This window comes from Salmo salar, chromosome 03 (assembly GCF_965601325.2).
Source record: "Salmo salar chromosome 03, fSalSal1, whole genome shotgun sequence".
In the NCBI taxonomy this organism is placed as follows: domain Eukaryota; kingdom Metazoa; phylum Chordata; class Actinopteri; order Salmoniformes; family Salmonidae; genus Salmo; species Salmo salar.
The window spans coordinates 38,025,542-38,042,071 of NC_138293.1; the positions used below are offsets into that span (position 1 = coordinate 38,025,542).

General features: G+C 42.0%; 1 protein-coding gene and 1 long non-coding RNA gene across 2 annotated transcripts in view; one reads left to right on the plus strand and one right to left on the minus strand.

The window, feature by feature from the left end:
• LOC106600236 (uncharacterized) overlaps positions 1–16,530 on the plus strand; it is a 129,869-nt gene that overhangs the window by 97,296 nt on the left and 16,043 nt on the right. The window contains exon 7 of the mRNA XM_014191562.3: positions 12,203–12,459. Coding sequence (XP_014047037.3) covers positions 12,203–12,459 — 257 coding nt within the window. The remainder of the gene's footprint in view (positions 1–12,202; positions 12,460–16,530) is intronic.
• On the minus strand, positions 8,076–10,741 carry LOC145877570 (uncharacterized). The gene is made up of 3 exons (XR_014391895.1): positions 10,378–10,741; positions 8,647–9,621; positions 8,076–8,438 (listed from the first exon to the last, which is right to left on the minus strand). It is a non-coding gene; the product is annotated as an uncharacterized LOC145877570 (long non-coding RNA).

Consider the following 16,530-nt stretch of genomic DNA (forward strand, 5'->3'; position numbering starts at 1 on the left):
GATAAGAATGATAGGTGGGCGCTAGGTAGGTGGGTGTAGCTGAGAAGAAGACTTGAGGAGGTTACAAAGGATTTCGCCTTTCAGAGAATCCACACGCAACTAATGGAAAACATAGAAGATACCACACTAATAGAAAAATAAACAAAACCTAAAAATGGCGCTAAGCTCCCGCCACGATTTACACAACAACAAAAAAAAGCTGTGTGTTTGGGTATGTGTTGTATGTGATAAGTGTGTGTGTGTGTGTGTGTGTTGAGGTTTGTGTGTACTGAATCACTCACTGTCGATTTCTTTCAGTTTGTCTGGAGGGAAGAAATAAAAAAAAGGGAGGGGTTTTGTGGAAAGAGATCTTTTTGCCCTTGAGGAAAATATTTCCGACTGGAACAATCTCTGCTACCACTGAGTCTGCCCTGACCTCGATGTGGGAAGAATCTTTCTACCATTGATCTTAGACTTACAGCCACACACACAGCCGCACGGGGACACACACACAGGCACACTGGAATACATACACAGGCAAACACACAGACACAGGCGCACACACATACACAGGCACAAGTGCGCCCAGGCACAAACACACAAACACTGTTGACCTTGGCTTGCAGCTATCCCTGTTAACTATCAGTGGGATGAGAAAAAGGTGGTGTGAAGGAAGGTGTGAAGGAATACAGTAATTTGTTTAAAAAAGGGGAAAAAATGGTGGCGCCTTCCTAAAAGACTGAGGTTCAGCCCTGTGTGATGTGACAGATGACAGAGGGGGGGCGGGGAGAGAGAGAGAGAGAGAGAGAGAGTGTGTGTGTGTGTGTGTGTGTGTGTGTGTGTGTGTGTGTGTGTGTGTGTGTGTGTGTGTGTGTGTGTGTGTGTGTGTGTGTATCTGTCAGAGACAGACAGCGACAGGCCCATGGGCAGTGGTAGAGAGTGAAGAGGTGGGGTGAGGTGAGGGTGGTGGAGGGTTAGCCAGGGACGTGCAAGGGAAGCTGGGTCGTTAACACTCCGGCAGTCAGTCTGGGTAAAGACTGGAGACTGCCTGTCTCTTATCACTGCTTATTCACAGTCAGTCTCCCAGGGCCACAGCAAACTCTATCTCCTCTCTCTCCATATCTCTCTCTCTCTGTGTCTCTCTCACTCACTCTCCGCATCCCTCTCTCTTTCTGTTTCCCTTTCTCTCACTCTCTCTCTCTCCCTCTCTCTCTCTCCCTCTGTCATCCCCTCGCTCATCCTCCTCCTCTCCTTTTCTCTTTTCTCAGGGGCCATTTTGTTGGATACTAGCAGTTTTTGTCTCAGTCTGACTCATTGTTGTGATTCTCCCTCTTAACTGCCTGGGCAGAGGTCACCCTAATTCAACCTCTAAACGGTGGCCGGGGATTTGAAAATAGACAACTATTCATTTATGGGTTATATTTAGCAGTAGGTTTATATGACCAGTAGGTTTTTTGAAATGGGCTTTTCTGAGGGCAGTGGATTGAGATGAGATCTAGTCCCTGTGCACACAGTCCTAAACACAGAGAAAGGGAAGGTTCGAAGCCATTAGAATGTGTTTGGAATTGGGAAATACATTTTGGTATCCAATCTCTCAAGTCTTAAATGACACCACTGCCACTCTCATACCGTTGTGTTGGTGCAAACTACAGGTCTACCAGGTAAACATCTCAATCCCATTGATGTTAAATATATATATATATATATATATATATATATATATATATATATATATATATATATATATATATATATATGCCTGAACCATCAAGTGAACTAAGGTTTACAATAAGGCTTCTTCTCTGTAAATAAGCAAGGAGTTCCTTGTTACTGCTCTGCAAAGCTGCCACCCAGTGGTGGATATAACAGCTGTAATCAGAGACAGTTAATTGACATGGTGCCCTCTACTCACATGTGGTAGTGAAGGGGTGGTAAGAAAACTCCAAACTGACCTTTAGAGGCGTTACCCCCATAGGCACTTTTAGGAATGTGTAACCTACCCTGTCAGTGGTCAAGGTGGAGCTATTACCATATTGCGTATACCTACAGTATCCAATCCTTTCACATCTACATGAAGTCAATAGCTTGGGTCTATAAGGTTCTATCTGCAAAAAGATGATTCGGAGATAAGTGGCTTTCAAGTTCCAAACCCTCATTGGTTTGAATGGCGTCAGACTTTTTTAGATTGTATTCTTTTGAACTTAACAACATGAATCAGGGTATTTAGAGTATATACAGTGCCTTTAGAAAAGTATTCACACCACTTAACGTTTTCCACATTTTTTGTGTTTCAGCCTGAATTTAAAATGGATTTAACACAATACCCCATAATGTCAAAGTGGAATTGTGTTTTTTGAAATGTTTACAAAACAATTAAAAATGAGAAGCTGAAATATTTTGAGTCAGTAAGCATTCAACCCCTTTGTTACGGCAAACCTAAATAAGTTCAGGGGTAAACATTTGCTTAACAAGTCACATAATAAGTTGCATGGACTCTGTGTTCAATAATAGTGTTTAACATGATTTTTGAATGACTTCCTCGTCTCTGTACCCCACACAAACAATTATCTGTAAGGTCCCTCAGTCAAGCAGTGAATTTAAAACACATATTCAACCACAAAGACCAGGGAGGTTTTCAATGCCTTGCAAAGAAAGGCACCTATTGGTAGATGGGTAAAAATAACAAAAAGCAGACTTTGAACATCCCTTTGAGCATGGTGAAGTTATGAATTCAACTTTGAATGGTGTATCAATGCACCCAGTCACTACAAAGATTTCACCATGAGGCCAATGGTCATTTTAAAACAGTTAGAGAGTTTAATGGTTGTAATAGAAGAAAACTGAGGATGGATCAACAACATTGTAGTTACTCAACAATACTAATCTAATTGACAGAGTAAAAAGAAAGAAGTATGTACAGAATTTAAATATTCCAAAACATATATTTTGTTTCCAACAATGCACTAAAGTAATCCTAGAGGAAAACCTGGTTCAGTCAGCTTTCCGTCAGACACTGGGAGATGAATTCACCTTTCAGCAGGACAATAATCTGAAACACAAGGCCAAATCTACACTGGAGTTGCTTACCAAGAAGACAGTGACCGAGTTACAGTTTTGACTTAAATCTACCAGAAAATCTATGGCAAGACCAGAAAATGGTTGTCTAGCAATGATCAACAACCAATTTGACAGATGTTGAAGAATTTTTTAAAGAATAATGGGCAAATGTTGCACAATCCAGGTGTGAAAATCTCTTTGAGCCTTACCCAGAAAGACTCACAGCTGTAATCGCTGCCAAAGGTATCTCTACAATGTATTGACTCAGGGGTGTGAATACTTTTGTAAATGAATATTTCATTTTCAATACATTTGCTAAAATTTCTAAAAACATGTTTTCACTTTGTCATTATGGGGTATTGTGTGTACGTTTTTTAATTCAGGCTGTAGCACGACAAAATGTGGAATAAGTCAAGCGGTAGGAATAATGTATAGGTAGAGAACATTGAACAGAACAAGGCTATGGCAACAACTACATTTGGACAAAAAAATGCAGATAGAACCTTCTAGTCACAAGCTCTGGAAGTGCCTAAGGGTAGTAAGACCTAGCTGAGTCCAGAGTGTGTTGACTACACAGCTGCATGCTACACAGGTCTATGACACTGATCCTCAGCAACATTTGGAGTTCAATGAGAAATTGTCCTCAGTTGGTAGAGCATGGTACTTGCAAAGCCAGGATATGATTTCAAATGTACACACGCATGACTGTAAGTCGCTTTGGATCAAAGTTCCTGCTAAATAATATATGCTACATCATAAAAGATGATCATCTTCCCCCAATATATACATTCTCTGATTTCACTCAAGGTATGTTTTTTGGGGGTATGAGCTGTCTATTCATATATCTGTGTGATTCCACCTAGGGACACTTTAATTCCATTGGTTAGCCATTATTTCCATATGCTCTCACTTTAAACGGTTGGCTGATCCACGGTCACCGGCTAGCAGCGCTCCGAGGATTATCTGTGTTTGTTTTCTCACTGAGAAGAGAGATTGTACTAATCTCCTCGGAGAGAAGGAGAGAGAGAAAGGAAGAGAGAGAGAGAGAGAGAGAGAGAGAGAGAGAGAGAGAGAGAGAGAGAGAGGATAGAACATGGGACATGGAAGAGAGAGAATGAGAGAGAGAGGGAGAGAGGAAAAGAGAAATAGAGGGACGAAAAAGAGAGAGGAAAAGGGGCATATACCAAAAATATAGGGATGAGTATACATACAGAGGGCAGAGGGAGAAAAAGAGAGGAAGGAAGGACATGAACAGAGTGAGTGACAGAAAGGAGGGAGAGAGAAAGAGCAAAGTGTGGAGAGATTTAGAGGATACTCTGTTCCATCAGTACTAAAGTTGCATGTCTGTCTGCAAAATTGCTCAGAGCTAAGTCTGCAATCTTAAGTGAGTAGTCAGACAAAGACATAATCTTGATGTAAAATGTTGAGAATTGAGTAAAACCTCACATAGGCTACGCCAGCAGGATAGAGAAGGCTCTTATACAGCATCGTGCAGTTAGAGAGATCATTTTTCACTTGCATATTCCCCTACGGTAAGATGGAAACGCTGGCTACACATATACAATAGCTGCAAAGAAGTCGGATTCAGATCATTTAAAGCCTCACTGATCAGCCTGCCCCCCCCCCCTCCCCCCCCGACACACACACACGTATGAGCATGAGCCATATTTGATGCATGATGTATTTGACTATTGTGCCCTACTGGTTAGTTAATTAATTTCATGCTTAGACCGTAGCAAAAGGCAATTGTTACAGAGAAAGAATTAGAATTTCAAAAAAGAGTGGGAGAGAGAGAGAGTGGGAGAGTGAGAGAGTGGGAGAGAGATTGTGGGAGAGTGGGAGGGAGAGAGTGGGAGGGAGAGAGAGAGTGGGAGAGAGAGAGTGTGAGAGAGAGGGAGGGAGAGAGTGGGAGGGAGAGAGAGAGTGGGAGAGAGAGAGTGTGAGAGAGAGAGTGGGAGAGAGAGACGGAGAGTGGGAGAGAGAGGGAGAGAGACAGAGAGAGACAGAGAGGGAGAGTGAGAGTGGGAGAGTGATGGGCATGATACACTAGCACAGGATGCCGTGTGGTGAAACACCACTTCTCATTCATTTCAATGGAAGGAAAGCGGTGAGAAGCAGAGAGGGCGGTGACCTTTGGGTGGTTCGAAGGTGGCGTCGGAGGCGGTGAAAAACTTTCCCCAACTTTATGCAAATCACCAGTGGTGACCTCTGGGCGATGACCAATCATATCGAGTGGTTCCCATGACAAATTTGATGCTATGCGACCCAAGGCTGGAGACTTTCTTCAGCAAAGATGGCTGACAAAAATACTAGGATGGAAGCAAATGTAAGTGATTATAGCGTCATAACGAATCATGCATAAAATTGTACAGTAAAGAGGAATATTAGTTAATGTAGAGACAAACGATTACGCATATTTTTTTATCATAAAGTTAATTTACAACAATTGCGATTTAGCAAGCTAGCTAGCTAGCTTTATGCGTATGAAATTGTAATTCTGGTTGTTTAATGTTTTAGGGACTCCTGAAACAACCAGCAAACCAGGCTGTCGTCTTGTGAAAGAGCGGATGTAAAGAATCTAGCTAGCTAAAGCATTTACTGCAAATTGAATGTATAATTTTGTAAGCTTGCCTTGCTGATATTTGCCATGCAATGCAGATAGATTAAATAACGTAGCTAGCTATGTTCTTGCTTATTGTGCAGTGGAGGATAAAAATACCTGTATGCCTATGGATGTGTAGCTAGCTATCTAGCCGATCTGTGTATGAACCCTAAAGCATTTGGTATACATATTAGTTCAGACCTAGGTATGAACCTCAGCTATCATATCCAGTTGTATCAAAACAGTCTCAATGACATTAATGAAGCCTATGGATTGAGTAGAATATAATATAACTTTGTGCCAAGGATGCAAGTCGTATATACAGTGAGGGAAAAAAGTATTTGATCCCCTGCTGATTTTGTACGTTTGCCCACTGACAAAGAAATGATCAGTCTATAATTTTAATGGTAGGTTTATTTGAAAAGTGAGAGACAGAATAACAACAAAAAAATCCAGAAAAACACGTCAAAAATGTTATAAAATGATTTGCATTTTAATGAGGGAAATAAGTATTTGATCCCTCTGCAAAACATGACTTAGTACTTGGTGGCAAAACCCTTGTTGGCAATCACAGAGGTCAGACGTTTTTCTTGTAGTTGGCCACCAGGTTTGCACACATCTCAGGAGGGATTTTGTCCCACTCCTCTTTGCAGATCTTCTCCAAGTCATTAAGATTTCGAGGCTGACGTTTGGCAACTCGAACCTTCAGCTCCCTCCACAGATTTTCTATAGGATTAAGGTCTGGAGACTGGCTAGGCCACTCCAGGACCTTAATGTGCTTCTTCTTGAGCCACTCCTTTGTTGCCTTGGCTGTGTGTTTTGGGTCATTGTCATGCTGGAATACCCATCCACGACCCATTTTCAATGCCCTGGCTGAGGGAAGGAGGTTCTCACCCAAGATGTGACGGTACATGGCCCCGTCCATCGTCCCTTTGATGCAGTGAAGTTGTCCTGTCCCCTTAGCAGAAAAACACCCCCAAAGCATAATGTTTCCACCTCCATGTTTGACGGTGGGGATGGTGTTCTTGGGGTCATAGGCAGCATTCCTCCTCCTTCAAACACGGCGAGTTGAGTTGATGTCAAAGAGCTCCATTTTGGTCTCATCTGACCACAACACTTTCACCAGTTGTCCTCTGAATCATTTAGATGTTCATTGGCAAACTTCAGACGGGCATGTATATGTATTCTTGAGCAGGGGGACCTTGCGGGCGATGGAGGATTTCAGTCCTTCAAGGCGTAGTTTCTTGGTTACTATGGTCCCAGCTGCCTTGAGATCATTGACAAGATCCTCCCGTGTAGTTCTGGGCTGATTCCTCACCGTTCTCATGATCATTGCAACTCCACGAGGTGAGATCTTGCATGGAGCCCCAGGCCGAGGGAGATTGACAGTTTTTTTGTGTTTCTTCCATTTGCGAATAATCGCACCAACTGTTGTCACCTTCTCACCAAGCTGCTTGGCGATGGTCTTGTAGCCCATTCCAGCCTTGTGTAGGTCTACAATCTTGTCCCTGACATCCTTGGAGAGCTCTTTGGTCTTGGCCATGGTGGAGAGTTTGGAATCTGATTGATTGATTGCTTCTGTGGACAGGTGTCTTTTATACAGGTAACAAACTGAGATTAGGAGCATTCCCTTTAAGAGTGTGCTTCTAATCTCAGCTCGTTACCTGTATAAAAGACACCTGGGAGCCAGAAATCTTTCTGATTGAGAGGGGGTCAAATACTTATTTCCCTCATTAAAATGCAAATCAATTTATAACACTTTTGACATGCGTTTTTCTGGATTTTTTTGTTGTTGTTCTGTCTCTCACTGTTCAAATAAACCTACCATTAAAATTATAGACTGATCATTTCTTTGTCAGTGGGCAAACGTAAAAAATTAGCAGGGGATCAAATACTTTTTTCCCTCACTGTACATGTAGTTATTACCATGCATGAGATCCTCACATCCTCCCGCCTGTACATTTAATATATTCACTGATCATGTAACTCTACCTTGGCAAATAAAGGTGCAGTTCAGTTATGAATGTCTTTGAGATTATTTTTCAGTCATATCCAATACCAGGAGTATCAAATTCCAGTCTTTGAATGATGCTGTGTCTACATGTATGTACTACAATTATACACTTCAACAGTGTTTACCAATCCTGGTCCTGGGACATCAATGGTTTCACATTGTAACTAGTAAACTAGAAACATGATTTAACTAGTTAAAGGCTGATTTATAATTCATATATACCGAAATATATTTTTAAAAACAGTACACTACACTTCCTATGCATCATGTAAATACTCTAAAACCGGTTCATCTCAATATCTAATTTCCTTCATCTGCATTGATCTGAAATACAGGATAGGTGTAGTATTTCATCAAATGAGAGACTTCATTTCAACCAGTAGAGAATGTGAAACATTTTATTGAAAGAAGTTCATTATCCAAGTGTTATAAATACATGCATTATAAATATTATAATTGTAATATTATAAATACAAGTTCAATCTGTACTTTAATGCACATATGTTGTGCATTACAAAAACAGAGGAAGAAAGAGGTGGCGAGAGAGGTGTAAAAGACAGAAAGGGAAAGATGTAAGAACATACGGGCAGGGAAGGCAGCATATGATTAATGAATCACAGTGCTGCCCAAATATTCTCTCAGTTCATCACAATTACATAATAGTGTCTCTAGTGGCGTCTCCTAACCAGTCTTGGGCTCCCAGTCAGCCCGAAGGTTATCTTAAAAGCTGGTGAGGTGGCGATGACGGGTCTGGGGGTTGGCATCCTCTCTCACATCAAAACATACCTGCAGAGTAGGGACAGATGGAGAGAGATGGCATGTTTATGTTTTTATTTTGTATTCTAACATTGTTATTCATCATAATAATCAGGAGGTGAAATGCAAAACTGACCTGGGATCATTAACTCTGGGACTACTGCATCTCTATCTGTATTTCAATGTAAAGCATCTCTTTAATAATACTTCCTGTTGACCTGACCAAGTGACCTCTCACCTCTGATCATGCTGCGCCCTCTATGTAGCCAGTTCAGATGCGGGAGAGATTCACCGACACAGCTGATATAACCTAGAGGATTTAGGGAGAAGGGGAGAGAGGGATGAAGTGAAGGAGAGAGACATATTGAGAAAATAAGGTAGTTAAAGAGACAGTGTTCAACAGAAATCTGTGTGTGTGGTCTCACCTGGTGTCCACACTAAGTGGCTGCAGAGTACTTTATGCTGAAAAACATGCAGACACACGAGGACAAACAATATAGCGTAGTTATAGAAATAATGAAGTGTCTTACTATTCTCCATGGTTGGCCCTCTTGCCTATTCTTTGAAGGTGGAAGGAGCCACAGTTATACACCTGAGCCTGCTTAGTGCCCAACACAATCCATCAGATTGATACATGAGTGTGTAGGTGTGGGTTATAGGGTGTTTAATTGTTCTACATTTTTTTTCAATATGGGGGATTCAAAATAGCCTGTTTTGTTTTTGTACAGACATCGCACCCTTACCGAAACAGCACCCTCACCTGAGAAGTAGAAATCAAAGGGAGAGAAACGGTGAATTGAATAACTGCAGTTGACATAGCTAAGTAAATGGAAGAATACTCTTATTGCAATGTGAATGGCTCTTAAAAGAGCCTTTGGTTGTGCATAGTGTAGTCTATGGTGTTGCCAGGGAACAGCAACCTCGTCGAAGAAGTAGGAGGTGAAGATCTCCCGCACACAGATTGCCTCTCTTGCTGCGTTGTTGGACCCCATCCTTGGAACATTCTGCAGAGCAGCAGCCTTCTCCTCTAGCACACGGCGGTGAGCTGCAGATCCCCTCCTGGTCCTCGTGTCCATCCTCATGATGTTATGCAGGACACAGGTAGCCTTCACACACCTGAATTCCTCCAGATGGCCCTGGGCACCCAACCTTGCAGTGGTCTACACGTTAACTGTAGGCAATCGTTTTGAAGGAATCTCCAGTTACAAGGTATCTGTAGGAATATGGAAGACAATGTAATTATTAATGACATTTACATCACCAGGTCATTGTAGATTACATTGGATTGATAGATGCATGGACACACATATATACATGTGTAGCATGTGACAATAACAGGATCATATCAAGGATAGCGTCACAAATGAATACATAAATACCACTTGAAGCTTGATGATGAGTTAATCATTTGAATCAGCTGTGCAGTGCTAAGGCAAAAACTAAAATGTGCACCCCTTTGAGTCCCCAGGACCAGGACTGAGAACCACTGCTCTTCATTGGGACCTCTTCGTGTGTAGACAGGCTTTCATAGCTCTCTTTATCTGAGGCCAGAAAACCTCACAAGAAATTACACCGCACTGAATATTATGTTACTATTATCTCCGTCCTCACTTCTAGGGACTGGAACTGCACAAAAGTACCTGCCCTATCCAGAATAGCCTACTCTCTCACTGACAGTTGGGGCTGCTATCCTTTCACCCTCCTCCATGGCTGTTAGCTAGCTACCTACAAACACATTTGGAGTTTGTTTTTTTACAGTGATAAATACATCAAGATAGCTAGCTAATATGAAGTTAGGTAGAAGGTGATATTTTATTCACTTAGCTAGCTATCTATACAGTATGTGAAGTTAGCTAGATAGCTAGCTAGCCAACCAGCTAGCTCATTTAGCAGCTCATCTGAGTTAGCCTGCACTGTAGCTAGTCTAATAATACATCGTGTTTTACATTTTCGACATGTATTTACTTACTTGAATAGGTTCTCCCAGCCATGTGGACAATTGGAAACAGGGAAGCAAAGTTTGTTTGTCACCAGAGCGTTTCAGAGGATATTACTATTGAACTATGTACCCATTTAATAACCAGACGGTCATACAAACTTGCTATGCTGAATTCTTGACACACAATCAAACGTGCTGCTATATGCTGCCATATGCTGCCAGCACGTCCACAAGCAAGTCACAATGTGCGGCCTAAGCGGCACACGGCAATTTATCGCTATCTAGTGTACATGCACCGTGAGAGTGAGAGTGAGAGTGGGAGAGTGAGAGAGTGCGAGTGGAAGAGTGAAAGAGAGAGATGGAGAGAGAAAGCAGCATAGGAAGAGGAAGTGAGACAGAAAAAGGGAGGTGGTGGTTGTGATAAGTGCTTTCTGTAAGCCTGAGCGAGAGAAAGAGATGAGTGTGTGTTCTGGGTGTCAGAGATGGACCTCTACACACTAGGATGGGAGTGGAGACTGTGATGGAGTGCATGGGAGAGAGGGAGGGCGGGAGGGAGGAATGAAGGGAGGGAGGGGGGAAGGGAGGGAGTGGGTGATAAGTGTGTGTTCACAGTGTAAGTGACATCTCTCCTCCTCAGACAGATTGTCTCTCTCTCCCTCTAATGGGATCCTGTTAGAGAACCTTTCTCTCTGTCTACCCCCTCACTCCCTCTCTCTCACTCTCCCTGGCTCTCTCTCTCTCTCTCTCTCTGACATTTCCCTTTTTCCTGCTTGGAAATCTTCCCGTATTGCCTATATTTCAATATCTGTGCCCTTCAATTCCCCTTTTCTCACTGCCTCGTTTTTAATCAATCTCTGTCCTGTTAAGATTACAGATTTCTTGTAAGAGAATGCAGTTCTTTACAACTGTGAGAAAATGAAAAAAAGAGGGGAGATCAGAAAGAAGAGAAAAAGATCCATATTTTCCTCCTACAGGGACATTCAAAGATAGTTTTTTTTCACTCATGCGTTGAATATTGCTCATACCAAATCACTCTATTTATTCCTAGTCCAGTCCAGTCTGCATATTTCCGCCAATCATACTGACTCCGTCCAATATTGGCATGTAAGAAAACCTTAGAACACTGTTTTTAACCAGACCCAGCCGTGTCGCTCTCCAAAATGTAATCAAAGTAGGGCTTGGCCCCTGCTAGCAATCACCTCTCCTGATCTGATCAGAGACGGGCTCATTCCTAGAGGAACCCTCCTGCTAAGAGAAACCACAATGAGCAGCCAGCCAGAAAGACAGACAGGCAGACAGTCATAACGTCTCAGCAGATGCCAGATTCAGATGAGATTGGAGCTGTATCATGAAACCCTCACAGCTTCCTACATGTCTGACTACATCTGTGAATGTAATAGCATGGGTACATTACGTGCCTGTAGTCAACCAGGTCAGTGCATCATACTTGATGCTGATGTTTAAGTTTCTACCACTGAATAAAACATACGTTTGCGAAATGTCAATGTGATTTTGTTTTCACAGTCAAGGTGAGCTTATTGCGTTTGTATGGAAATGTGTCTGTTTCCACACCATACCCAGGAGCACACATGAGAATGTGAACACATTAACTACCGGTGTTGTAAAGGGAAAGTGTGATACACGATCACTTGGCAATGTTACACTACAGAACCAACATGTAGTTACTGTAACCTCGTTCCCCTCTCTCTCTCTCTCTCTCTCTCTCTCTCTCTCTCTCTCTCTCTCTCTCTCTCTCTCCCTCTCAATCCATATCAAATTGTATTTGTCACATACACATATTTAGCAGATGTTATTGCGGGTGTATCAATAACTGTCCCTCACTCCCTCTCTGCAGCCTGTGGACTATGAGAGTCGTAGCTCCTACTCTTTCTCCGTGGAGGTGTTGAACCCCATGGTGGACCCTCGTTTCCTCCGTCGTGGGCCCTTTAAGGACCGCGCCTCCATCCGGGTGGCCGTGCTGGACGCAGACGAGCCGCCCCGCTTCTCCCGGGCTCGCTACCGTATGGATGTGTCGGAGAACTGCCCTCCTGCCTGCACCGTGGGACGGGTTAGTGCTGTGGACCCTGATACTGGACTCACCAATAACATCAGGTACTGGACTAGAGTGGATCCTATACAGACCAGGGGAGAACCTCTGTCCCCTCTCATTGAAGCCCTGAAGTTCAAGGCCGACCGGGTTCCTCCATTATAGTGAATGAGAAAACCTCAACGGGAAAAGGGCCATCTTCGTATAAATCAGGGATGGGCAACTTTGATGGGGGTGGGGGCTATCATGAGGAGCCTCAGTGGCTCGCGGGTCTGCATGCCCACATCCATACCCACACATGCAGTCAGAGCCAGCCCTAGCCTTTTGGGGGCTCTAAGTTAAATTTTGGTTTTGGGGCCCCCCATCTTGAAAGCAAAACATTTTAGCGGACCCCTCTTGACAGTAGAGATAAATTGAAGTTTTATAGTTAGCATGCTGCAATTCTATACATTTTGTCATGAGGCGGAGAGAAAATTTGCCGTACAAGTATAGATAGCTGTACAAGTTTAGATAGCTGGCCGCTAGACTAATTTACCAATCTAAAGATTTTTTTGATGATATGGGCTAATTTTGGAACTGTCAGTGACTGACATAACAAGAGAAAAATTGCTGATGCACAACCAAATTTCGAAATTGCACCTTTGCATTCTACCATTCTAACTCTCTACAGTAAGTTGAGACCCCGACCGACCCTGACCGAGGGTCCACCCGGTCGGCCTTCAACTTGAGATCCTCAATGAGAGGGGTCAGCACTGAGCTAGCCTGCAACGTCACTTCCTGGACTAGCTCAAACTGCACATTATATCTTGAAAATATTCCCCATGAGATGCCATCTTAGTCGCTAAAATCAACTTCCTTGAATTCAAATGCGCTGTTCAGGCTTCACATAGAAATGAATGGTGTGACATCATTGATGGGTTTATCCATTTATGTATGCCATCTATGATATAGACAGACAGACTGAAAGACAAACAAGCATGTGCAAACGCATGCATGCACACACTAAGAAAGGTGCAAGGCAAAATTATATATATCCCATATTGACAAAGCGAAAACAGTTTTTAGAAATGTTTGCAAATCTATTAATTTACATAAGTATTCAGACCCTTTGCTATGAGACTCGAAATTGAGCTCAGGTACATCCTGTTTCCATTGATCATCCTTGAGCTGTTTCTACAAGTTGATTGGAGTTCAGCTGTGGTAAGTTCAATTGATTGGTCGTGGTTTGAAAAGGCACACACCTGTCTATTTAAGGTCCCACAGTTGACAGTGCATGTCAGAGAAAAAAACAAGCCACTCCTCAGTAAAAGGCACATGACAGACAGATTGGAGTTTGCCAAAAGGCACCAAAAGACTATCAGACCATGAGAAACAAGATTCTCTGGTCTGATGAAACCACGATTGAACTCTTTGACATGAATGCCAAGCATCACATCTGGAGGAAACCTGGCACCATCCCTACGGTGAAGCATGGTGGTGGCAGCATCATGCTGTGTGGATGTTTTTCAGCGGAAGGGACTGGGAGACTAGTCAGGGTTGAGGCACAGATGAATGGAGTAAAGTACTGAGAGATCCTTGATGAAAACCTGCTCCAAAGCTCTCAGGACCTCAGACTGGGGCAAAGGTTCATCTTCCAACAGGACAACGACCATAAGCACACAGCCAAGACAACAGAAGTAAAGTACTGAGAGATCTTAAGTGGCCCAGCCAGAGCCCGGACTTGAACCCGATCGAACATCTCTGGGGAAACCTTAAAATAGCTGTGCAGAAAAGCTCCCCATCCAATTTTTACCTTTATTTAACTAGGCAAGTTAGTTAAGAACAAATTCTTATTTTCAATGACAGCCTAGGAACAGTGGGTTAACTGCCTTGTTCAGGGGCAGAACGACAGGTTTGTACCTTGTCATCGCAGGGATTTCAACTTGCAACCTTTTGGTTACTAGCCCAACGCTCTAACCACTAGGCTACCCTGCCGCCCTGACAGAGCTTGAGAGGATCTGCAGAGAAGAATGGGAGAAACTACCCAAATACAAGTGTGCCAAGCTTGATGCTGTAATCGCTGCCAAAGGTGCTTTAACAAAGTACTGAGTAAAGGACTGAGTTAAGCTTTAACAAAGTCTGAATACTTATGGAAATGTTATGTTTCCATTTTTCTTTTTTTATAAATTTGCACAAATTTATAAAAAAACGTTTTTGCTTTGTTATTATGGCGTATTGTGTGTAGATTAATGAGGAGAAAAACCCCCAATTTAATCCATTTTCGAATAATGCTGTAACGTAAAACAAAATGTGGAAAAAGTCAAGGGGTCTGAATACTTTCCGAAGGCACTGTTTTTTTTAAAAATTGCTCAAATTTCTAAGAACCTGCTTTTGCTTTGTCATTATGGGATATTGTGTGTAGATTGATGAGGGGGGAAAACGATTTAATCAATTTTAGAATAAGGCTGTAACGTAAAACAAAATGTGGAAAAATTCAAGGGGTCTGAATACTTTCCGAAGGCACTGTATGTTCTCTTCAGAAATGCTTATGTTGCCTCTGTTGCCTCCATGTTGTGCAGTATGTCTTTGCATCTTCTCTGCTGTCACTCTGTATATCTCTGTCTGTCACTCCAAAGTGTTAATTGCTGTTTTCTTCCTATGTCCACTGCACTCACCTCTGAGCTGTCTCTGCATAGCATCCTTTCCCACAGCACTGGTATCAGAAGACCACACTGTCAGTGCTGGGCCCAGCAGCATCCTAGTTGTGAATGAATAAACACATTTATTAGATGAAGAAGAACGATTACTAAATAAATGCCTAATAGATGAGCATTGGCTGATAATACCTTGTGAAAGCCTTACTACTAATATTGCTGTAATACATGTCCCTCCCTATCCTAAGGGTTAATTACTATTACATATATAATATAGAGCCAAAATATCAATTGACTGGTAGTACATGTATCAGTGAGTCTCTCTCTCTCTCGCTCTCTCTTGCGCGCTCTCTCTCTCTCTCTGTTATCTCCCTACGTCCACTACACTTGACTGTTGCAGCTGAGCTGTCTGTGCTGTTAAGCCTAGAATAACTGGGACCAGAAGACCAGGGGAGCCCAGCAATATCCTAGCCGAGGGTAACAGTTTATTTTAAGGGTCCATAGTAAACCATTTATAAGGAATTTAAAACCATTAGCTGATCATTTATTCATTCTTACTCCCACATTTGTAAATGTTAGTAAGCTAGTTATTCACAGTTATTCATGTATATACAGTATATTTCCTGAAACATCCTGTGTTGTGTGCTTGTTCTTTTACCAGGTACTGTGAGAAATTCCACTGGTCACTCAAAACATTGATAAAGTATTTATAAAGTATAAATAGCACTCACTTTAGATTAGGGACTGCAAAAAATACTTTACGAAAGATTAGTAAATGGTTTATTATTTTGGGAGTAATGATTCATACATGGGGAACACACAATTTATAAATACCTTGTAAATGTTTTTTTACGGACCCTTAATGTAAAGTGTTACCCATACTAGTTCTGAATGAATAAACACATACAGTACCAGTCAAAAGTTTGGACACAATGTAGAAAATAGTAAAAATAAAGAAAAACCCTGGAATGAATAGGGGTTTCCAAACTTTTGATTGGTACTGGATATTAGACAAAGAGGAAAATCATGGAATAAATGTCTTGTAGATGACTATTGGCTTATATAATATATTTTAAAGGCCTAATTATCAATTTAAAAGTAGTGCATTTCAAGTGTTCCTCCCTGCCCACATAGCTAAGTGTTTACAGTGCCTTAAGAAAGTATTCATACCCATGAACTTATTCCACATTTTGTTGTGTTACAGCCTGAATTCAAAATGGATTAAATAGATATTTTTATCTCTCACCCATCTGGACACAATACCCTACAACAACAAAGGGAAAACATGTTTTTAGAAATGTTTGCAAATGTATTAAAATGAAATACAGAGCTTTGCACACCTGTATTGTACAATATTTGCCCATTATTCTTTAGAAAATTCTTCAAGCTCAGTCAAGTTGATTGTTGATCATTGCTAGACAGTCATTTTCAGGACTTGCCATTGATCTTCAAGCCGATTTAAGTAAAAACTGTAACTAGGCCACCCAGGAACATCCAACATTC